This window comes from Sphaeramia orbicularis, chromosome 20 (assembly GCF_902148855.1).
Source record: "Sphaeramia orbicularis chromosome 20, fSphaOr1.1, whole genome shotgun sequence".
NCBI lineage: Eukaryota > Metazoa > Chordata > Actinopteri > Kurtiformes > Apogonidae > Sphaeramia > Sphaeramia orbicularis.
Window position 1 is genome coordinate 4463650 of NC_043976.1, and position 24536 is coordinate 4488185.

General features: G+C 39.6%; 1 protein-coding gene across 1 annotated transcript in view; it reads right to left on the reverse strand.

The window, feature by feature from the left end:
- Positions 1–24536, reverse strand: part of LOC115411693 (SCO-spondin-like) — a 204861-nt gene that overhangs the window by 35278 nt on the left and 145047 nt on the right. The window contains 8 exon segments of the mRNA XM_030123908.1: positions 950–996; positions 11600–11754; positions 11848–11975; positions 12359–12529; positions 12945–13141; positions 13749–13887; positions 13999–14115; positions 21322–21483. Of these exon segments, the coding sequence (XP_029979768.1) occupies positions 950–996; positions 11600–11754; positions 11848–11975; positions 12359–12529; positions 12945–13141; positions 13749–13887; positions 13999–14115; positions 21322–21483 (1116 nt within the window).

Here is a 24536-nt window from a genome sequence, read left to right on the forward strand (position 1 = left end):
CGAGTGCTTCTAGTTCATAAAGTGGCCGTAGGTCTGACGTAGGAAGGTCCCAAGGCACCCTTACGTAGAACGTGACAACTGTATGGTCTTTGTACGACACAAAATTTTCTCACGGAGGCCTCAAGTTGCCCTTGTGTTGTGAATGGTAGCTGTGCTGACTTCATAAGACAGCCGTAAGAAACTATTTGTCCCTCCACAAATGTCTCCAATCTCCAGATCTCATACAAACCAGGAGATTCGTTTGAACCCATCATTCGTAAGAAGCTTTGTGACTGAGGCTTAACTCTAACTTTGAACAGTTGTATAGACAGAAAACTTGTGAATTGCTCAGCATTTGAAAAGTATACTATGTTAGTTAAGTTTTGATAGAAAATTAGCTCCATATGTTAAAATAATCTCAGATGAATTAAGTTTTATGAGGGAGGATGTTGCTATGGTGAGTGAAATGTCATAATAACCCAAAGTCAAAATGAACAAAAATTTAGACATGGAATTTACTGCGACAAAATTGAGTCTGGAGGCAGAGAGGATGCCAAAAACCACCTCAAACTAAATGAAAACTGATAAAAACCAGACCTACTCCAACAGTCAAGCCCCTGTGAGGACTCCAGGAGTTCGCACATTGTTACCCTTAACTCTTCTCAAACTCTTCTCAAGCTTTTTTCTCATCCTGCTAGTTCAAAATGGCAATATGTTTAAGAGACAACTCCCCTGTAATGGCCCCTGTAGACTGTGATTGATGGCACTGTCACTGTGTAATTTGAGCCAACTGTTGCAGCAGCTTTTACTGCTGTTATTTCTAACTATAGATAAGATGACATATCTATCAGAGTTTTGACAGTTAAACCAAACCTCATTGTTGCTGTTGCTTTCATTGTTAAAATACAGTGGTCCCACTAAGTGTCTGAAGTGTTTTTGTTGAGATCAGTTGTGAAAGAACATCACTCACCATCACACGACTCTAATGTACAGTTGAACTCTCCTCCTCTGCAGACGCTGGAAACATTTAAAGAAATAAGCCACGTGAAGCAATTAATAAAAAATATTTCAGATGATATGACTGAACACTGAAATATTAAAGCCATTATCATGTCACAGACATCAGACTACATTCAGTGAAACCAAGGAGGAAGATGAAATGACTTACGACATGTCTGCTACATACCAGACTATCTATTTCAGCAGATATCACGGTACCTTGCAGGCTTGTCATTGACTGTGAAGTTTGACTGAATCAATTAAGCTTGAGAGCTGATGTCCCAAAACAATTTAACTTAGCACTGATGAGATTTTTATTTTCAGTGTATTATTGTCAAATGATCTGCCATATAGCTGATCTGCCAGTGGAATGACAGGAAGATGACACATTCCAATAATCACTTTCCTTCACACTCATGCTGTATATTTACCTTTCTAATAATAGTAAATAATAATAAAAAAAATAATAGTACAAAGCAAAACACATCACATAGCCAATGATACATTATTATGAATACACAAAACAGATTATGTAGAATGAGGGGTGGAGGAAATATTCAGATTCAGAAGTGAAAAAAATTTGGCAGCATAATGTGAAAATACGACTAACAGTAAAATATTTTAAACATTACTTGAAGATGGAGTACTTGATAGTCTTTAGCATAACTGAGAAAAAAATTAATAATTACCTTTCAGCATATTGTAATTTACTACTGTTTTCATACTCTAGAAAATCTACAGCCTACTAAATTAATCTAGTTTGTCTAATCATAGGTGGGTTATATATGCGACTGACAGCTGTAATACCACTTCCTGTTTTTATTCAGTCAGACATTACCTCACAGACACTGAAGCTTGGAAAAGTGTCATTTCTTTTCCACAACAGCATCAAGTTAAACTATATTTCTATTTAGTGTTTTGGCATGGACTGAGAGGAGAGAACTGGAGATGTAATGAAGCCTGTTTTAGTTTAGTTTATGTACAGTATAAGGATGTATGTACAGTACAAGGCTGAACACAGTGATGGTGCTTGAAAGTGAAGCCAAAATGTTTCAGTCTCGCCATGATGGTTGCCTGCAGTATGGCTAATAAGCCACACCCCCTCAGTGTTATTCTATCAGGACAAGTTACACATATTTAACAATAAATCAGAGTAACTATGATCATGCTGCCAAATAACTGCCAAAGAATTAATACATCCTAAAGCTCAATCCATTAACAATGTTTACGGTTTTCTTCAAATTGCAATGCTAGAACTGTGCATTTTTATTCAGGTTTTGTCATGTAAGTTTAAGCATACCCTCAACTCCTACAATAACAAAATGGATGTTCATGTACAATAGAAATCCCCTGGGAAAGAGAAAGAAAGTCCTCTGACTTTGCTTCATGGCTGTTTGGATGTTATACGGACCAAAACATTGTTTCCCACACTGGTGCTTCCTATCTGCTTCAAACACAATGAAAACACTCTACTTGTACAATATATATATGTATTCTTAGAAATGTTGAATTTTACATTTTAGAAAACAGAACAGGCATAACAGTGTAGGAAAACATCCATATACTCTTTTTTTAACATAATTATCCAGACCTTATAAAAATCAAATTCCATACCATGCAGGATCCCCAGTTAATATTACATGAATTTTTTTATATTTTATATTTCTGTTACAATCATGTGTATGTTGCATTTTACAGCTATGTCTTTAAGGCTGAGACCCTTTGAAGTACTTTATGCTTTGCTGCTGTTTAATCTACAGCAGGGCCTCATATTCTATAAAATCATATGTTTGAAGCATCACTATCCTGTGAGAATGTCTAAAATGCTTTTCATGACCTTAGAAAAACAGGCCAAGATACCAACACCACCAACACCCAGAGAAGCTCATCTACACCTTCACCTCCATTAGAGTTGACAACCTTAATGGTAATTTAACTGGACTCCCAAAAAAGGCATTAAAGAGCTAGAGCTTATTCAGTACATTTCAACCCATAGAGACTTCTATGAAGCCTGAGATCTGCATACAATATTTCAAAGGCTCATTAAAATGCAATCCAATCTTCCCCACCCCAAGAGTTGTGTGTTCTCTGTGGCCTTCAGTAACCCAGTCTGCTGAATGTCAGCTGCTAATTGTTTCATCAGTACATAATTTTGAGAAGTATATCATGTAACCTTCAGTTTAATGCAAGAAAATATGTTGATTCCTGTTTTCGTCTCCTGTTCTACAACCGTGGACTTGTACAAATGAGTTGCATCTGATTCAGCAGATGCTCATAACTTCAGAAATCTGTGTCAATGACCTGTCTAAACATGATGAATGCCATCTGTGTATAATGAAGCCTGTATTCATCAGAATTGTAAATTAGCATTTAATTTTCCACGTAACGGTCGATGCCTTGCCCATATGCCAAAGAGTGATTATTCACCAAAATATTAGTGAAGAGTAACAGGAGGACTTTCAGATTGAAGATCCAGTCTACTCTCACCACAACAACAACACTACTAGTTTGATTTAAAGGCAATTAAAAACAGCTGACACAGTTGAATAAGTGCATGTAAATGAAAAAAGGGTGCTGTTATATAGAAACAAATCTTAGAATGAGGAGGTTCAGGGTATGGCTGAACAAGAAACTCTGTGGACTTAAATGGAGGACTTATTTAGGTAATTTTTGGCATGTAAGTTTCTCATTTTAATCATAACCCCAATGTTTACCTGACTGCAGTCAGTTTTTTAGCACCTTGTTACATCCAGCTTTGTTTTGAAAGCTTCCTGTTGAGTTCCTGCCTAATGTAAACAAGCTTGACACGGAGCAGTAAAGCTGATGATGAAGTTTTGGACTAATCTCCAAGGGCAGAGTCGGAGTCATCCTACTAAAGCTGTGCTACAGGACCATTGGTAACATTATGAAATAGATTTCAGGAGCTTCAGCTGGACTGGAAAGGCAAAGGCAGAAATTATGGGTTTAAACAACTCTCCATTTTAGTGTTACAGTGCCACTCCTGTCTGTCCCTCTATGGATGTTCATCACACCAATAGTGGATATGGAAATACATTGCCTGTTACAACAGAAAGATAAAAACACCCCTGAATGGTTGGTAGTTCAAAAACATCTCAAAAAATACAAAAGTTGTCTGGACATAGTCACAGATGGGTCTAAAGACCCAAATAGTGGTCACACAGGGACTGCAGTTTATGTTCCAGAATATAGAATCAGTATAAAGAAAAGGGCATTTGATCACCTCTCTGGGCCTGATTTACTAAAGGTTTGCACGTATAAAAACACGCACAAACTTGACCGCGCCAGCAAAAACACGTTGAAGCTTATCTACTAACAGGGTGCACCGAGGTTTTCACTTCTCAAATGGGCAAAATAGCTTGCACAACCCATTTAGCATGTTTGCCCTGATGAATATGCAACAGTGGCGATTTCTCATAGACTGCAAGGGAAGCCCGGCTTCCCCTAAAATTATGAAAATTAAATGGTGAAATATGTATGGTTGTGTTGACATTTTATTGACTACAAATGTGTTAGAACACGTTCATCTCAAAGATGAGTTCCTTCACAATCAGCTTTATCACAAACCAACAGAGGCGATGTTGTTCACTTCTCCTCCATTCCCGTTGCGCTGTTTTCTCATTCGATCTCTGCTCAGTGCATTTGTCTGTAGACTGCGGGCGTCTATGGGCTTCAATGGGACTGAATGGAACAGTTTTTTTCATTGCGTCAAAACTGGACGGTAATTGGATAAATGCCACGATGTTGTCCCGCCCCAGGACGCCGGGCGTCTCTGGGGATGAATGGAGCTGTGGGCGGAGCTTGGCCGGGCTGGACGCCAGAATCCCATGTGCTGATTGGAGGATCAGTCGAAAGGCTGAATCCCATTGCATTGACAGCTAGTTTCAGATCTAGTCCTTCACTGACACAGTTCACTTTAATACCCCCGCGCATTCTGCTGTGAAAGAGAGAGAGGAACCACTACGAAATTACTCGTTCATTTCTTGCACTGTAAATAAAACACACTCATTGTACTTCCTTGTTTCAATTTAACATAATTTCAGCGTTTTCTTGTTTCAGTTACATAATTTAATCATTTCTTTTTCGAGTTTAATATCGTTTTGTAGATAGTTAAATCAAACTGTCGGCTAGGTCAGAGAGAAAGGAGCATCTCTTGTTTAAAAAGGCTGAGGTCTTACACCCACAACACAATGGGCCAAGGTAATCTAAGCAGCCCAGCTCTGCTGGACATTGAGAGGACACTGGTCCAGTCCCTGGAAAAGACGCCGACTTGGTACGATAATAATAATAATAATAATAATAATAATAGTCACTGACCATTTTCTTAAAAAGGAATGGAGGGCCAAATTTATGTTTAAATAACTTGACAATTTTTTTTATGTAAGCCGACAATGAGCTTCCCCTGTCTGAAAGACGAGCAGCCACCACTGATATGCAATATGGGCGTTTCTGCCAGAACATGCAAAATTATTGGGAGGAGTAAATGCAAATACTTATTTAGTGCATGCAATGTGATTTACCAAACCTGAAACTGATTGCGGTGGCTGATTTTGCGTCTATATTTAACGCGTCTGAAAGGCAGGTTTTAACTTTGCGCAAAACTGGCTGTAGTAGTTGTGGCGAGGAGGAGGCATAGGCACAACGCAGAGAACCAATCTGTTCTGATCAGATCAACATTTCTGGAATGACAGACAAAAAAAAAATTATCATTTGAGACATATCCTCATTTAAATAGGGCGGTCTCCAAGGCTTTGCGCCTGTTGTCATTTGCGAAGACAATCTTAGTTGATCACCCCTGACATGCAAATCAATAGCATGCACATATTTTAGCGCGAGCAAGCACATTTGCGCCTGTTACGTGTAATCTTAGTAAATAAGGCACTCTGTATATTCTACAGAACTTGTGGCTATTTTAGTAGCATTAGATTGGTTAGAAGAAAACTCCTCAGAGCATATTTTATTTGCAAGCCCTCAATCCGGGAAGTCATGTAGGTTAGATCTGCTGAACAAAATATTCCACCTTCTTTTGAAACTACAATGCAAATGTGTGACTGTTTCCTTCCTTTGGGTATCATCTCATGTAGGGGTAGAGGGGAATGAAGACATTCTTGGACAACCAGTCGTTAAAGGACACAAATATTATTTTACAAATGCCAATAAGTAAAGCTGAAGGAAAGGCATACATCCATAAACAAGTTCTTAAAATATGGCAGGAGCAATGGGATTCAAGTGAGACTGGTAGACGTATGTACAGCATCCAAAAAGCTATTGGCTCATGCAGGAATGTGGTTGGGGGAAGAAGGGAGGAAACATTCATCTCCCATCTGAGAAAAGGGCATACGGGGATGAATGTTTGCCTTCACCAGGTCTGCAAGCACCCAACAGGAATGTTTCCATTGTAACTGGTTTGAGACAGTACATCATGTTCTAATAGTGTTGTTACTATTGTGAGCAGAGGAACCAATTAGTTGAGTAGAGAGTGTAAAGAGAGGGTAAAGTTTTGTCATTAGTAAACGTCTTAGAACAACCCTCTAAAAGAGTGTAAGTCAGCTTTTCACCTTTCTCAGAGAAACTGGCTTATTAGCGAGAATATAACTAGTCTACATATCCACCATAGATATTCCCTCTGACCATACTCAATAACACACCAGCCTAGTATGTGGCAGTAATGCTCCTAAGCTGGTTGCCAACCACCAAACCAAGAAGAAGAAGAAGAAGAAGCAGAAGCAGAAGCAGAAGAAGAAGAAGAAGCAGAAGAAGAAGCAGAAGAAGAAGAAGAAGAAGCAGAAGAAGAAGAAGAAGAAGAAGAAGAAGAAGAAGAAGAAGAAGAAGAAGAAGAAGAAGAAGAAGAAGAAGAAGAAGAAGAAGAAGAAGAAGAAGAAGAAGAAGAAGAAGAAGAAGAAGAAGAAGAAGAAGAAGAAGAAGAAGAAGAAGAAGAAGAAGAAGAAGAAGAAGAAGAAGAAGAAGAAGAACTGCCTGCTGGAGAGACCAGTATCACTTTGTTGTTTTTGTATGGGACTCCTGGGGTGGCCCCTGGCATCCCCGGGTGACCCACTGAAGATATTCAGGCAAAATAAGGTAGTATAAAGGTTAACAGACAGAGAGGGGGGCTGGGTATGTTCTGGTGTTAACATCTTGTGTAGTGCATTCAAAGAGGTGGCTGCAGTCTGACGGTTAGCCCTCGTTCTTTGTGTGAGGTTGACTGTATTGGCCTTTGCGTTAACTCAGTTTTGGTAATTTTGGGCTAGTTTAAGTGTAGTTCTGGTAGATAGATTACACAGTGTAGTACTCAGGGTTTTGTGGTGAACTGCATTTGGATGCTTGTGTGAGTGTAATGTTTACTGCACTTTGTGGCCTTCTGGCTTTGTGGTGGTTGTTTCCTGTCATGTGTGATACTCTTATGAATCATTTTGTTCATCAGTGGCAGGTGATTGCTGCTACTGTTTAATTTGTGTTTCATTTGAGTGGTATTTGTATTCACTTTGTCAAAATGTTTGATTTGTACATGTTTGTTGCTGATCCTGATGTGCATTAACTTTTGTCCTGCACAAAAAAGGACCTTCAATTGGTTGCTAATCACTATAACATTGTTGTACAGGGACCCCCTAAAAAGGAAGATTTACTTGGAAATAAAGCTTCAACTGAGGAAACTGGAATTGGAAATTCAAGCAAAAGAAAGGGAGCAAATAAGGCTCCATGAATTAGAACGTGACTTGTACATGCAAAAAAAAAAAAAATTACAGAGTACAAAAAAATAAATAAAAGAGTTAAAAGTCAGAGGTGATAGAGTTGTCCATGGTGTAAAATTTGATGTTGGAAGAAACATAAGCCTTGTTCCTCCCTTTTCTTGAAAAGGATGCTGAAAAGTATTTTCTACATTTTGAACGTGTAGCAACTACACTGCAATGGCCTAAAGAACACTGGTCACTACTTTTTTAGTGTGTTCTGTCTGGTAGGGCTCAAAAAACTCACTCCTCACTGAGTTTGGAGAAAAGCTCAGACTATGACCTTGTTACAGCCGTCATTTTGCATGCCTATGAGTTGGTGCCAGAGGCATACAGACATACTGTAGGTTTAGGCATTATGTTAAAGGTGAGAAACAGACCTATGTGGAGTTTGAAGGAGAGGGAAATTCTATTTGATCGTTGGTGTACTTCTCTCAGAGTGGAGACACTGGAACAGCTTTGACAACTCATTATTTTAGAAGAACTAAAGAACTATGGTCCAGAGATGATTTCAATCTATCTCAGTGAGCAAAGACTGGAGGAAGCAGCTATTCTAGTAGATGACTATGTTTTATCCCATAAAGCAAAATTTAATGATGAAATGTCTGTTAAAAATACTGCTTCTTGTCCCTCTAATTTAGTGAAGACCGACGCCACTAAGTCCAATGCTTCTGGTACCAAAAGCATCAATTCAGTTTTGGATCGGTGGTGTGTCTATAGTAAGAAACCAGGACATGTTATTGCTGACTGTCCTGCATTGAGGGAGAAACAGAAAACTAAACCTGTAATTCTGATCGGCTCAGTGCCAATTGTGACACCTGCTGGAGATGTTGGGTAGGATCACAACTCAGTGGAATCTGAGTCCTTGATGGTTCTATTGCATTGTCTGAAACTGCTCCAGAGGTCTGATCCCCATTTTGTGAGATACAAGTGCCTCTAAGTCAATTCTGTTACAAGGTGTTTTGCCTCTAACAGATGACTCTTTTCTTGGTGGTGATGCTGTGATCAGAGGGTGTGAGACATCTTATCTCAGCGTACCCCTACATTCGGTGTACCTAAGATGTGGGTTGGTAACAGGTCTAGTTGCAGTGGGCTTATACCCAGTTGAGGGAGTTAGCCTAATTTTAGGTAATGACCTTGCTGGTAAGAAACTGTTTCCATGTTCTGTTGTAACTTTACCACCCTGTGGTTTCTGAAATGGATGACAATGTTGTTCAATCAGCAACTAATGTTTTTCCTGCTTGTGTGGTGACCTGTGCTCAGGCTAGAAAGGCTGAAACTGTCGATCTCTCTGAAACATTCATGGGTAACCTCCCTGTAAGGGCTGAGTCAGAACTTGCAGGCTTTGGATCATTTACCTAACAAAGAGTGAAGGCAAAAAGTCTGTGTTATGCCCTGCTGCCGATATGTCACCGAAGGGTAGCATTACTGCTTCTACTGAACCTTCTGCTAAACTAGGCAAAGAGGAGTTGGTTTTAGCTCAGAGGGCTAATCCTTCTCTGGCTAAATGTTTTGCTCTGTTGTGCCTAGAGAGAAGTTGTCATCAATGACTGGGTTTTTTCTAGGAAGATGGTATGTTAAGTGGGCTGCTAGTCCTTATCCTGCTGACTGGAGTTCTGTAAATCAGGGTGTTCCCTCAGCATACCGTATTTCCATACTGAATCTAGCTCATGATAATCCTTTGAGTTTATAGGGCATACCAGCTGACAACTATCAACATTTATTTTTTTTTATAGTCAAGTTTTTTTTCTTTTCAAGATTGACAAGGGAGGCTCTGCCTCCTCTGCCTCCTCTGACTGCACATCACTGAGTATTATGTTACTTGTAGTCCTGTGTCTGTCATTATGTTCAGCTCACAAGGCAACGGTAACACATGACCAAGGTTTATTTTAGTCCTTATATTTCCCTAAACCTGAGAAACTTTGTCACAGCCTGAATGAAATCAGTGATTTCTAATTGACCTAATCCTTCATCTAGGTATGAAGATGTGTTGGCAGGTCTTAATGTCATGTGAAATTAGTCAGTTGTTGGGTAAACATGTCAGCTGTGATGTATGATCTGTTGTAATGAATATTGATGATAAAGCGCTAAAACTCTTAAAATCTGTCTTGACTATACTAACTTGCACATCTGTCCATTCACTTCTGGTCAAGCTATTAAAATCACTAGAATGTTGACCCGTGGGAATTCACTGGCTCTAAAAGCAATGGAGTTGATAAAATGGGGAGCACAGCTAAATTTACTGCTGTAACACACAGATTAGTAAAAAATGTAATGGCCCTCATTTTGTTTTGTATTGAAATCAAAAGTAACAGAAAAGAATTCATTCATAGTTATCTTACATATTTCTTTGAAAGGGCTTTACAACATTACTGTATGACTTCATCACATTCACATTACTTGATGACTTGACTATGCTTACTGGTGTAACCACAGATTAGGAAGAAATATAATGGCTATATAAAATATAATCTGCTGAACTGTGGTCTGTGTGATCGGAGTCTGGTTTGTGAATTTTCCTATTCCCAATAGCACGTGAAGGCAGATAAGACTTTTACACAGGACTGAACATGAAGGTTTATTGCGACTCACTGCAGTTCTGTGTCCGGATCTGCTGAACTCTGGTCCGTCTGACCGGAGTCTGTGCAGAACGATTTGTTGCCATGTTATGGTGGTGGTGGTGGTGGTGGTGGTGGGGGGTCCAGAGGGGGATGTTAACAGGCCAGGGACCAGCAGAGTGGAACCGGGCCACAGTAAGAACCTTGTTAGTATGTGAATACAGCTGGACCCAATTCTCCTGTCGTGTCCCGGTGATTCCATTGATCCAGATCCAGCCCCCCCACATTTGCGGCTGTGAATGGACTTGTCCACAGGCCGCCTGTAAGCCCATTGTAATTTCAAAAACAACTAACTATTCAAAAAGTGTTGGTCATATCAATAGGCTGTTTTCGCCTGTCTGATCCTTGATCATACATAAGTACTCCGAAAGGCAAAAGCTAGCTCTCTCCAGTTTTTCCAGTTATAAAGCAGACACATTGTACACACACGCACGCGCACACACACACACACACACACACACACACACACACACACACACACACAGAAGCCTTTTACCCTTTATAATACAGATTATGGTGATAAGAAGATTCCCAAAATACTTATATTTCAGTATTTTTTCAGAATTTGTGGAGTGCCCTTAAGTTGTTTTAAATCACTCAAGGTCCTTGTGTCTCATTTACTGCATTTACTTCATTTGCTCTCAAATGTTTGATTATCAGTTCTCAGTGAACTAGATTGGTGAAAAAGCTGAATGAAAAGGAAATGGGAATTATAGGGATATACTGTAGGGTAGTTAATGTTTATCACATATCTGCCTTTCCCAAACTTGAAGGTTGAGGCCAAAGGGGTCACAGACCTGTATTCTGTTGGACTGCTTATTGCCAGACATTTAATGATGTGTGTCATAGTCTGAATAAATGTTAGTATTTTAACAGAGAATGCGAACTCAAACTTCACAGATCTGATCATATTCACTTTCAAAAAGCTTGCTCTCTGTTTAAAAGTCTGAAAATATTTTACAGACGGTTAAATGTCTGTGCACAGATCAGGTTATATTTGTGTGTATGTAGTCTTTTGGTCTCAGCTCCACAAAGATCTAAAAATGCACATTGTGTTTAAGTGTGCTGCTAACTAAAAGTACTGATCAGTGTTGGAAGTGATAGCTGGCAATATCTTCCTGAATATATATGTAATCATAGCAACATTCTATCCCATTATATCCTAATTCATTTTGAAACAGTTTGGGAACTCAGGTATCAAAGAATTTTCTGGTCAGAAACATTTTTGACCTCACATGTTACCACCGTCTAGTATGTTACCATGTGTTGCAGAGGTGCTGAACCATGGTTCCAGGTGGCAGCAGGGCATCTGTGATCTCCTCAGTGCTGCCATTCCAGTTTTGGTAGGCAGGTGGCAGGGACAGAGCTGAACAGGGACAGTCAGCGTGGGACACACAGGAGCCTCCATACAACACCTACATGACACACAGTGAGAATGATCAGAATTACATACAAAAAGAGTAAGACAAAGTTATCCTGTCAGCCACGCACAACACAGGTGTCCTGACCTGTCCAGAAGGGCAGGTGCACCCAAGGGTGCAGGGTGCAGGCAAACACTGAGTGTGTGGCCACAGGTCCTCACAAGTATGTGGACAGGATCCTGAACAGTCACTGAAAACCTGCCCACGGGGACACTCTGTAATATAAAATAAATAATACAATAAGTAAAGTGAACTTTATTTTCTGAAGGAGCTATTTATCTTGGGCACTGTGTTACAATTTGTTGCATTACATAAATAGGAACAACATAAGGTCAGTAGGATTTGACAATACAATTCCCCCTGGCAGCAATCAACATAAGATCAGATTATATCACACTCTGTTTCTGCTGTGTTAAGTTTCAACAGCTTGGTGGAGGCTGGAATAAACAACTAAATTTTCACTAAAATTTGTTATTTTCTTAATGTAAACTATGTGTACAGTTCTGAAAGACTTAGTCACATCCAAGGTTTGCATGCATATGAAGCTGTAAATGTGCTCAGTGTACAACGTGCAGTGATTTGTGTGTGTTTGTGCTACCAGGAAGACAGCTGTTGGTGTTACAGACAGTGTGCTGTTCAAGTGGTCCAGCACAGGCTGCCCCACCAGGCTCTGGCTCCTGAAGGATAGTCTTGTTCCGTATCGACAGTCCACCACCACATGTGGTACTACACTCGCTCCAGGGTGACCACTCACTCAGTAAACAGCCCACTACAGAGAGAGAGTAAAGAAAAGTTTATGTAGCCTCATATCACTGAGAGGATTACACATGACAGACTATAAATGTGTTTTTGTGGAGTTCTAGGTAAATTTAAATCTAACTTTTCAAGTGATGCAAAACAACTTTAAGAAAGGATGTGTGAAAGAAAGCCTTTCCATCAACTAGTGTGACTGTTCATGGGAACATTCAGGTCAACATCAGGTAATCAATCATCTGAGTTAAATGTTTACTACCTAAGAATTCATACAAATTTGTGTTTCCATCTCCCATTAACAAAATTAGATTGAAGTTTTTTCCATCATATTTGTGCAATGCATTACTGTCTGCATAAAAAAATCACATGACAGAACAGAGGCTTTTGATGGATCTGTTTGCTTGTGTTTGTAGTTGTGATTCATCTCAGACCTGGACAGGATGGCAGAGCACAGCTCTCTGTCTGCATGGTATCAGTACACGAAGGGCCGCCCTCTGTGTCCTTGCACAGACGTGTTCTTGACCTTTGGCCCCGCCCACAGGTAGATGAGCATGCGCTCCACGGACTCCAGGGCTCATACACTGGGCAGGGGAGTTTGGTGCATACCAGAGTGCCATTCTCACACACACTGCACACACATTTGGGTGAGGGTGGTGGATAGAGAGGTCAAAAAAAGATGCCACATAAAAGTTGTAATAATCAACACTGTGCTACTGTTTGAACTGTATGAATTTCAGTCCATTATCAAAAACTACTCATCTTCACTTCGTACCAGTGCTATACATATATGTGCAATGTTTAAATTAAATATTTGCTTTAACTTGCTAACATGTGCCATGTCACATTTAAGGGATACTGTTACATTTGAGCCATTCTTTGAATGTAGGTTATGCTTTAGTCACATGGCAGCTGATGATCCCTTTTCAACACAACCTAATACATTTTTACACATCCTCTCTTCTACTGTTTACATATTGTTGGGGATCCATGAAAAGGGTGGATATAAAAGTTTTGTTGTTTTTTTAAAATTATTTGTCTCTTATGTCAATGGAAACTGTTACTCGAATAGATCACAGTAAACATGTCAGCCCTCCATGATTTTTCAAGTGTAAACATAATTAATAAAATAAAATGAAATAAATAAAAAATCTGATGTCATAGTTTTTTCTATTTTCCTCATTCACAAAGCTCTGACCTTTCAAATCCAAAAGTCACACTGATAAATGAGTTCTCACCAGGTGTTGCAGTCCATGACAAAGGTCTCTTTAGGGTTGAACTCCAGTGTCCCATTGCCTGATGGGATACCACAGCGACACTCTCTGACTGGAACACAGTGACTGTCCTGCAGCAGCTGTCCATCTGGACAGCGACAACCTGATGGAAAATAAAGAAGGCCATTAAAAAGGAAACACAAACAACACTATATTTCTTGGTAAGTGTTTTATTACAGACAAGCTGCTGAACATGACAGAGCATGAATCCTACCTGCATGACATGCTCCTTGAAGACACTGGACATGCTCCCATAAGTCAGTGCAGCTGCGAGGACAGTGATTGGCACAGCTTTCGTGGTAGGTCCGTCCCCGGTCTTCACAGCGTTCTCCTATAATAAAAGGACTATTTAGTCTCTTACTTTACTCTTACTTTAATTGCAATGAAACATCTGGTTGTCATCTGATGGCAGTTTCACGTATACATTCATGCTGCAAACAGCATTGTTTGGGACCTTGCACTCCGGCCCGGTTCTGCCTTTTGTCACCTCAGCTCCACTCACACCTCTGTGTCCCGGCTCCAGCCCTGAAAGTTGCATGTCCCTCCTCCTTTCATCCTTTCAAAACACCAGCCTCCCCTCTGCTGACACCCCCATCACCTTTTAATGAGGCTTTTATTTTGAAAAACCCTACTGTATGTGTGTGTGCGTGTGTGTGTGTGTGTGTGTATGTGTGAGTGAGTTGGTCGAGCATTTGGTCACAGAACAGCTATTAATACTCATGAGTTGACATTTTTAGTAAGGTTTTTATTTTGAAAAATTCTTATAGTTAGCATTTCCTTCACAAAGCTTCACCTATTGCAGTCATATTGACACGTTGTTTCATGAAATGTCAGGAGGCTTACTGACCAACATCACAACAAAAGCACCTCCACTCAAAATTCTGAAATATTTCAGAACTATTTTGTTTCTGATATCAATAATTTCATCAGCCTTCACCAAAATGTACAGAGAAAAATTATCGTTCCAACTGGAATTCAATCACAGATCTTGTGCGTGGGAGTCCAATGCATTGACCATTATACTACAGGCACTGTACTGTCACTTTTCCAATTTCTCCCTCTCTTATAGAGAGTATGATGTATGATGGCACAGAGAAACAACAGCAGAGTGGAGTTGAGAAACCACCTCTCAAACAAACTGCAAATAATCCATAACCGTACAAATCTCAAAAATTCTTTCACATGAGGCTTGTGCAAAGTTTTGAGAATGTATTGCTGTATAATATGTTGAAAAAAGTCCAAACTGAATAAGCATTGATTGTGTGAACGTGGAGTTAGTCAAACATGTTAGTGAGAGAAATTTAGCATTGGAGTGAATGAGAGAAAAATCATCACTCTTTGTGCTTGGAGGCTCGTAGATCGAAAATTAAATGTTTTAAAATTAAAATGTGGATTGTGTTTGAAAGAAAATAATTTTTCCTATGTATAAATTGTTGCTTAACTCTCAGAAATGTGAGAGTTATGGAGAGCTGTTAATAGATTTTCTTACATAAAACCAAATCATCTTCACTAGAGTGAGAGCATTTCAGTCAATCAGCTGAACCAGTTCCATTTACGGATCTCAGAATCAGTTACGTTTACGGAACCAGTTCCATTTACAGATCTCGGAACCAGTTTTGAGATCTGTAATTGAAACCAGTTATGTATACAGAACTCAGAACCAAGCTATGCTCCAAGCTCCAAGCCTGTTGGGCTTGTAGGTGTGCTATGCTGCGGTGACCCGGGACACCAAACCGCAGTACGGATCTCCAAGCTCTCCATCAGCTCCCAGCTACATTAAAGTAAAACAGACCTCAGATCCAGTGCTAAGTAAGGCTCTATCAGCTCCCAGCTATGTTTAACAGTTGGGGTTGTACTGGGTGCACAACCAGTGCTGTCAGGTGCACAACTGAGGCTCTGTGAGTTGGTTTATTTGTGTCTCGGTGCTGGGGGATCAAGCCACGGGTGCTGAGGCTCAGTGCTGGCATCATACCACAGGAACCGTGGCTTGGCGTGTGGAGCCCGGTCTCATGCCAGGGCACCACGGCTTTGTGCACTGGCGAGCAGAGTGAAGGAAATGAAACCGGTTCTCAGAACCGGTTTCACTTTGTCAAAGTTCTACTTTGACCATGAAAAGATGACAAACTGCATTTTACACCAATTGTTTACATGTGTTGATAAGATTAGTGGTTAAGTATGGAGAGACATTTGTTTCTTTATTCATCAATCAAAAGAATGGATTTGCAATTAAAAAGAATAGATTTGCAACCAAAAAAGAGATTTGAGAGCAAAAGACAGTAAGTGGCTATCAAAAAAAAGATCATTTTGTTGGTAAATCAGTCCTCTTTGCTTGTGAGTTAAAAATTTTTGCTTGAGACTTTAAAAGTTTTGCTTGAAAATCACTCCTTTTTTTTTTTTTTTAATCTTTATTTATAGAACTTTTCAAATATTTATAAAACTTTTCATTTCACAAGTATGACATTTATAATTTCAAACAATGTATTTATAATACAAAGATTGACACTAGACATGATAAACAAACAGAACCCAAGGCAAAACAAAACAAAACAAAAACAAAAACAAAAACAAAAAAAACCAACCAAACAAACAAAAAAAAAGACAGTGCATTCTGGTACAATTAAAGGAGGAGAGAAAATAAATAAACAAAACAGGTCAATAACAATATAAACTCCTAAAATGTTTTTAAAGTTCCAGGCCAGGCAACATATTCACGCAGTGTAAAAGAGGCTCCCACATTTTGTTAAATTTATTGATAGAGTTATTTAGGGTGCACCTCATTTTTTCTAACTTTATATTAAGCATGATGTCTCTAATCCATTGATCGTGTGTTGGAGGTGATGAGTCCTTCCATTTGAAGAGAATGGTACGTCTAGCTAGTAAAGATGCAAAGGCCACAACTTTTTGTAGGTTAACTGAAGGAACTGAGTCATCCGTGCATGAAATGAGACCGAAAATAGCAGTAAGAGGAGATGGCTGAATACGGCACCCATATGCCTTGGAAATAAAATCAAAAAAAGAGTTCCAGAAAGGGGTCAGTTTGGAGCAGGACCATAGCATGTGGTATACTGTTGCTGGGGCTTGCTTGCATCTGCCGCAGATAGGGTTTATGTCAGGGAATATTTTTGTAAGTTTAACTTTAGAGAAGTGCAATCTATGTAAAATCTTGAATTGAATTAATGAATGTCGTGAACAAATGGAGGAGGAATAAGAAGTGCCGTGTCCCACTCCTTGTCTGAGAGTGGCATCCCTATGTCACTTTCCCACTGTTCACGGAGGTGAGATACGGACAGACTCAGAGTCTCCAAAATCCGACCATAAGTCATTGACACTCTGCCCTTGTCCATTGTATTGACCTCTAGGACATTATCCAAACTGGAAAGAGGGGGTAGATTTGGAAAATTGGAAAATTTCTTTCGTACAAACTCCCTGATTTGTAAATAGCGATAAAAATGAGAATTACTTAAAGAATATTTTTTAGAAAGCTGTTCAAAACTAGCAAATGTATTATCTATGTACAGGTCTTTGATTCTGTGAACGCCCTTATCATGCCAGGTCTGGAAGCCTTTATCCATCCAGGATGGTTGAAAAAGGTGGTTATTCGTAATAGGGGAATGAATAGACGCGGTCTGGATACCAAGGTGTTTTTTAAATTGTTTTAAAATACGCAGTGACTGGGTTACCATCACATTTCCATGAACACTATTAACTATTAATGGTAAAGGTGTACAGAGCAGCGAGGGCAATGAATATGGACTACTAGTGGCCATTTCAATCTGAAGCCATGCAGGGATGGTGCCATTCCAATCTTTTATCCAAAGGGAAATAACATTAAGGTTGGCAGCCCAGTAGTATGAGCAAAGATTTGGGAGAGAGAGTCGACCACAAGTTTTAGGGCTCTCTAGAAATTCTTTCCTTATACATGCGGATTTATTATTCCAGATAAATGAGGAGATCATTTGATTAAGAGTTTTAAAGAACGATAGCGGGATGAATATGGGTATTGTCTGAAATAAGTATAAGTATTTGGGTACTATGTTCATCTTCACAGTATTTATTCTCCCAATAAGAGATAATGGTAAATTGGACCATCGTTTGATATCTGTTTTGGACTGTTCTAAGAGAGGAATAAAATTATTTTTAAATAAACTGTGAAAAGACTTGGTAACTTTCACACCTAACTATACAAATGAATTTACTTAAAGTTTAAAGGGGAGATTAGGGTATGTCTCTGTAAGTTTGTTAATTGGAAAGTATCCACTTTTGTTATAATTAAATTTGTATCCTGATATTTTACTAAATTTTTCTAAGACGGTAAGTATTTCTGGTATGGTTTTACTGGGATTAGAAATGTATAATAACAAATGATCAGCATATAATGAAACGGTATGTGTTAAGCCACCTCATTTTACACCTTGTATATTTGTATTGTTTTACAGGGCTATGGACAATGGCTCAACAAAGGCCAAAATAAAGAGTAGAGGACTTAATGGGTCTCCTTGCTTAGTGCCTCTGTATAGGGGGAAATAATCAGAAGAAACAGAGTTAGTGTTAACTGATGCAGTGGGGTCGGTGTATGTCAGTTTGATTAATTTAATCAATTTAGGGCCAAATCCGTATTTGTGTAGTGTGTGAAAAGGTAGTCCCACTCTACCCTATTGAATGCCTTTTCGGCATCGAGTGATATTATGGCTTCTGGAGAAGAACTATCTGTTGGCGTATATATGATATTGAACAGCCGCCTCAGATTGAAATAAGACTGCCTACCCTGAACAAACCCTGTTTGATCAGGGGATATTAGCTGAGGAAGAACTGATTCGAGGCAGAGGGCAATAACCTTAGAATATATTTTACCATCACAGTTTATCAAACTGATAGGCCTGTATGATGCACAATCAAGTGGGTCTTTGTTTTTCTTTAATAATAGAGTGATAGATGATTGACGAAGTGTGGGAGGAAGAATGCTTTTTTCTAGGGCTTCATTATAAACTGTACGCAGAAGGGGGGCTAATTGGGCCTTGAATTTTTTGTAAAATTCGATGGGATGGGGAACCCATCAGGGCCTGGGGCCTTCCCACTCTGCAAAGACATAATTGAGGTAATGATTTCTTCTAATGTGAGAGACTGTTCTAATTTGAAAATCACTCCTTTTTGCTTGTAATTTCAAAAGTTTTGGTTGCGAATTTAACTGCACTTAATGGGCGGGGCCTTTGCTGATGGATGAGAGAAGCGTTTCTACTGGTGGGTTTGACATGGCTCCAGCGCCAGCTCCAGTTTCCGCGTTAAACCACTTCTCCATTGTGTTATGTTACCGGGAGGTAAGTTGATAGTCTGTTGCTCTTTGAAATTGAAATGTATCTCATAAGTAATGGATTACACTAAATAGCATCAGTTACAGCCTGTACATTCACAGCCTGAGTAGAGTACGGAATGAGTGGGTGAATGATACATTTTTTTCTTGCTGATGTTATAAAACACACACACTGCGACAGCTGTGCAACAGATCAGCTGATCGGTGCTCAGATCTTCAATATCTAATTCTTTTGACACAAAATACAGCCAAACACCAGGTTAAACAGAGAGGAACTACAAATCAGTGGTGCTGAAATATGTGTTTTTCTGTTATAAGACACGCTCTACATCTCAGAGGCGACATCACCGTTCTAATAGACAGAGGTCTGGAAGCCCTAAACCTAACTGTGGGACAGACACAGGCCGATAGGCACTGATGTCACTGCACAGCTGTAGCAGCATGTGTGTGTTTTATTACATCAGAAAAAAAAAGCATCCTTCAGTTGCTCCGGTGTGTGTTTTCTGGTATGATAGGAACCATGACGTTTTGGTACCACGAGTACCAGTCAACACTAATGTTTAAATCCCTGCCCTATGTTGTAAACTCCTCCCTGTAACTCACTCACTCATTCCGTACTCTGCTCAGGCTGTGAATGTACAGGCTGTAGCTGATGCTATTTAGTGTAATTCATTACTTATGACATACATTTCAATTTCAAAGAGCAACAGACTATCAACTTACCTCCCAGTAACATAACACAACGGAGAAGTGGGTTCAGTGCGGACGCTGTAGCTGGCACTGGAGCCAGGTCAAACCCACCAATAGAAACTCTTCGCTCATCCATCAGTGTAGGCCCAGCCAATTAAGTGCAGTTAAATTCACAAGCAAAACTTTTGAAGTCTCAAGCAAAAGTTTTTAACTCACAAGCAAAGAGGGCTGATTTGAAAGCAAAATTATCTTTCTTTTTTTTGATTGCCACTTACTATCTTCTGCTCTCAAATCTCTTTTTTGGTTGCAAATCTATTCTTTTTAACTGCAAATCCATTATTTTTGATTAATGAATAAAGAAACAAATTTCTCTCCATAGTTAAGAAGTTATTAAACATTTTAGATCAGTAGATGATTTTGGTTGGTGGTGGTTTGGATCTTTATGGGTTAAATAGAGTTATTGGGTCATACTGTCATATTTTCCTTGAAAAATCAGTATGATTACAGAACTTTATGACATGTTTAAAGTTATATAAGGAATAAAATTCTATAATGTGATATAAGGAATAAAGTGGTGGTGGTCTCTTTATTTCCATAATTAACAAATTTATTAGAGCTTTCCCTATTTGTCTCCTTCCAGGCAAGTCCTCTCACTCTGTGAGTGAGAGGGAGTCGCCTTTTGGCTCAGTCCCTAACTAAGCCGCTTCTGCTATTCCAAAACACCTTACAAATGAAATGAATACTTATGGAACTATTTTCACAGATGTGAAAGAATACTTTTACTGTGCAGTTAGTTATTCAGTTACGGAAACAAAAATAGCTTTTTCTTCTGATATGGAATAATAAATAATTTCTTCCACAAGCAGTTCACATTTGCACGTAATTTAACAGATATTCATTTAAACATGTTTGTGTTTTATGGAAATGTTTAACAAGGTGGCTTTTCTTAAATTTTTGAATATGGCCTAGTATTAATGGAAACAAAACCCCACAATGACCTTGCCTTTGAATTTTTTGTCCAGTTTGTGGTACTTTTTTGTGATTTGTGTAAACAGAACTGGCTATTGATTCAGCTTATTTTTGGAATATTGATGAAGTATTCTTACAACTGTCCCATCACTGAGAGACTGTAGTAAATATGTGTAGAGTAATAAGTTCTCTGCAGTCATGTCTTGTACTTTTGCTTGACAGTACAACCCTGTTTGGTGTTCTTGTTTCTTAAATAACCTCATCCAGTCTCAAAAAAGGAGATGAAAATTTTACCATTTTTAAAAATTTGCACATCAGTACTTTTCAACATGAACACATGTAGGATGTGGTCATTGGATTTATATCAAATTATGGAAAAACAGCCCTTATTTTAGACTTCTATTTTAATAAATCAAGTAATGACTAATGTTGGGTGTTTCTTCGGATTCATTTCTTTTCATCAAAAACATTTCTGGAATCCACATATTCCTGATGATGAGCCTTAGCATTGTCTTATTTGAGTTAGAATTCATCCTGTAATCCCAGGTGTTTTTAGTCAAACATTTTTACCTGGGCACAGTCCAGTGTTGCAGCTCTGGCTCTGTGTTTGTTGGCTCCCACAGCGGGGCCCTGCAGGAGAGGCCAGGGGCCATCTGTAGCGCTGCCTGATGCCTCCGCTGCACGGCTCTGCACAGGCCGTCCAGGCACTCCAAGCACTCCACTGACACACATCTGAAAACACACAGTGATTACCGGAACTAGTTCCAACTCTCACCTCTTTATTATCACACTCTATACACACACTATAATTGTAATTATTATGATGAATGACTGTTGTAACACTCATCACCAACAACAATAGCCTGTTTATTGTTTACGTGCTTGTGTACAAGCACACATGTACTACTGAGGATGTGGTTTTCATTTTTCAATTGTCACAGAACACTTATAAATAATAAAAATCGTTCATATTCATCAATCTTACACATATTTTGATAGTGATTAAACATTTTATTATTAAGAACTATTGTTCAAGCTCTAGATTTATGAAATGTCACAGTGCTAGGGGAGTGTTGATCATGAAAAGAAAATAGCAAAATACCATAAATAACCTTCTGGTTAGCCTTTAAACTTGAAAAACACAGCAATTTGATATTTATGGTGATGCGTATTTTCATACCACTGATGTGAACAATGATACTGTTTTTTGCCCAGTTCTGTTGAGATGCTTATTCTCCTTTAAAGTGTCTGAATAAATGAAATTTTCTTTCACTTGCACGTTGAACATTTGCAAAGTCAACTGAGCACCATTGTAATTTTGTTGTTTCCATTCACATCCCAAGACGAAGGACCAGAGGTGAACAGAGGGATGATAGAGTTGAGTGAAGGATAAATCATTCTTTGCACACGGGACACTAAATCCAATCTATCTCATGTCTCCCTGCAGACATACAAACATTAAATTCCTCCTTTGGTCAAATTCCTTTTTCGTTTTCTCTCCACTGAGAAATAATGAGAACAGGGCCACAGGGATGGATAACAGCAATTTTCACTATGGGTACTGATTACAAGCTCTTAAACTATCCATTGGTGGCGACTAATCTAAACTGGCAGCATCAAACTTATGCACATTAATATCCACATAGCCCACGAAAACTTCGACCACAGGCTGGACTAGACAATACAATGATGCAGAGTTCTCTGAGGGCTCATCCTCAGACCCCTCTGTTTAACCTGTGGAATCTATTTGGTAAATGTCTTCCATTTATGATGAAAAGCTGGAATATGAGCTGCAAATGAAATAAACTCTGATCGGTAAGGTTGCACCAGTATCACTAGGTAAAATAAACATTTGGCCAATTGCTGATTATAAAGTTTTTTATTTGTTTTTAGGAACTCACTGTCACATCTGCCACCAGACATTAGTCTGGTTTTGTCTGTCTTGTGGGTTTTGTCGGCCATTTCCTGTTTTATTTTGTTAAGTTCTCCTCATGTGTCATGTCTGGTGTCTTTGCTTCCTGTCCCTAATCATTTCCACCTGTGTGTGATTACCTGTCCCTGCCCTGATTTGCTCCACCTGTGTCTCATTGTCTTCCCTCCCTCTTGTGTATTTAAGCCCTGTGCCAGTTCGTATTGCCTTGTGTGTTACTTACCAGCGTTTTTGGATCCTGTTTGTCTGCCTGTTTTTGACCTGGATTGTTTTTCAAGACATCTGCCTTTTGCCTGACCCCTGTCTGTGCCTCTACAACCATTGATTCTATGTGTGTTCGACCTTTCTGCCTGTTTTGCTGGTATGTGAGCTAATCTGTCCCCCATGTACTGTTGCCTATCTGTTTGCCTTACCGTGTATGACCTGGGGCCTCATGTATAAAGACTTGCGTGGATTTCATACTGAAACCTGCCGTACGCCCAAATCCAGAAAAGTCCAAACGCACAAAAAAATCCAGATGTATAAAACTGTGTGTACGCCCGAATCCAAGTACACTTCCTTTATACATCCTAATCAGTGTGGAATTGAGCGCATATGTTGGAGTACCTGACTCCTCCCTCTCCACGCCCACATTTAAATATGCAAATCAGTATAAACGGGGTCTGCAGGTGGGATTCCCTCTGGGATTCCCCTGTCTGCGTGATCAGACGATGACGTCAAGGTGGACACGAAGCGGTGGTCAAAACAGGCGGAAGGAGAAAAGAGACGAACTGAGACTGTTTGAGGAAAGAGTCGCCGATATTGTGACACTTTTCTTACAGGGCTGATGCGGATCACCCCCAAGATAAATATATATTTAGTATTTGTGTATCTCACACATTAGTTCATTCTACGGGTCATACAACAGCCTGATCACAGCCAAACAAGATAAAGGTTCATGTGTGATCATGTCAGGAAATCAAAGAGGAAATCAAAGACTTTGACTCATGTTTAATCACTCAAATTATTAATTTCCAACAATGAGACAGAGGACTGTCAGACCCAGTATCATCCTCCTGTCACAGAGGCTTCTGTTGACTCCCCAGCGTTAGCTGGTCCTCCGGTCCGCCACAGCCCACTGCTGATGCCCATCAGACCGGCATAGGTCTGTACTGACCCGAGTCACATTAGGACATCGAGAGGACAATCGGCGGAGTCAATGAGCAACTGGACCGACTAATAAATGTTCTCACAGACATGAACACTATATTTATCAACCAATGAATTTTGTGTCCTTGTCTCTTTATATGGTTGTTGCTTAATGTCCTCCCGGGCAGGATTGGCATTGATGGGTCCAGGGTCTGGTTGGTTCTGGTTCTGGTGGTGGATGTGCTGCTCTGACAGTAGGATGACGTGTCGGTGTTTTCACTGTTCTTCTGTGTATCTCCGATGTGTCCATCAATCGGAGGAATGACCTTTTTCACATTATTAACAGTTTCCCAGTATCACCTCTAAGTGTCGCCAATGGTTCCAAAACACTAGAAACGTGCGTACGCCAGCTATGGAGTTGGCGTGGAGGAGCGCTCATTTCCACGGTCATTTCACTCTTTATACATCTGAACGTGAGCGTGGAAAAGGGCGTACGCCAGGTTTTTGTGCATACGCACGCTTTATACATGAAGCCCCAGGTCTGTTTACTGACATCCCTCTGCTTTTCCCTAGTCGGATACCCGACGTGTTTTTTCGGTCTGGGCTGTGAGGGTCCGTCTCTGGTCCACTTCACTAACCCCGTGAAGAACCCTGAACTCTGTGACCTCAAGAATCTGTATACAATCACTATCCAGGACTTGTCTGTTAAACCTGTGTTTAATAAACA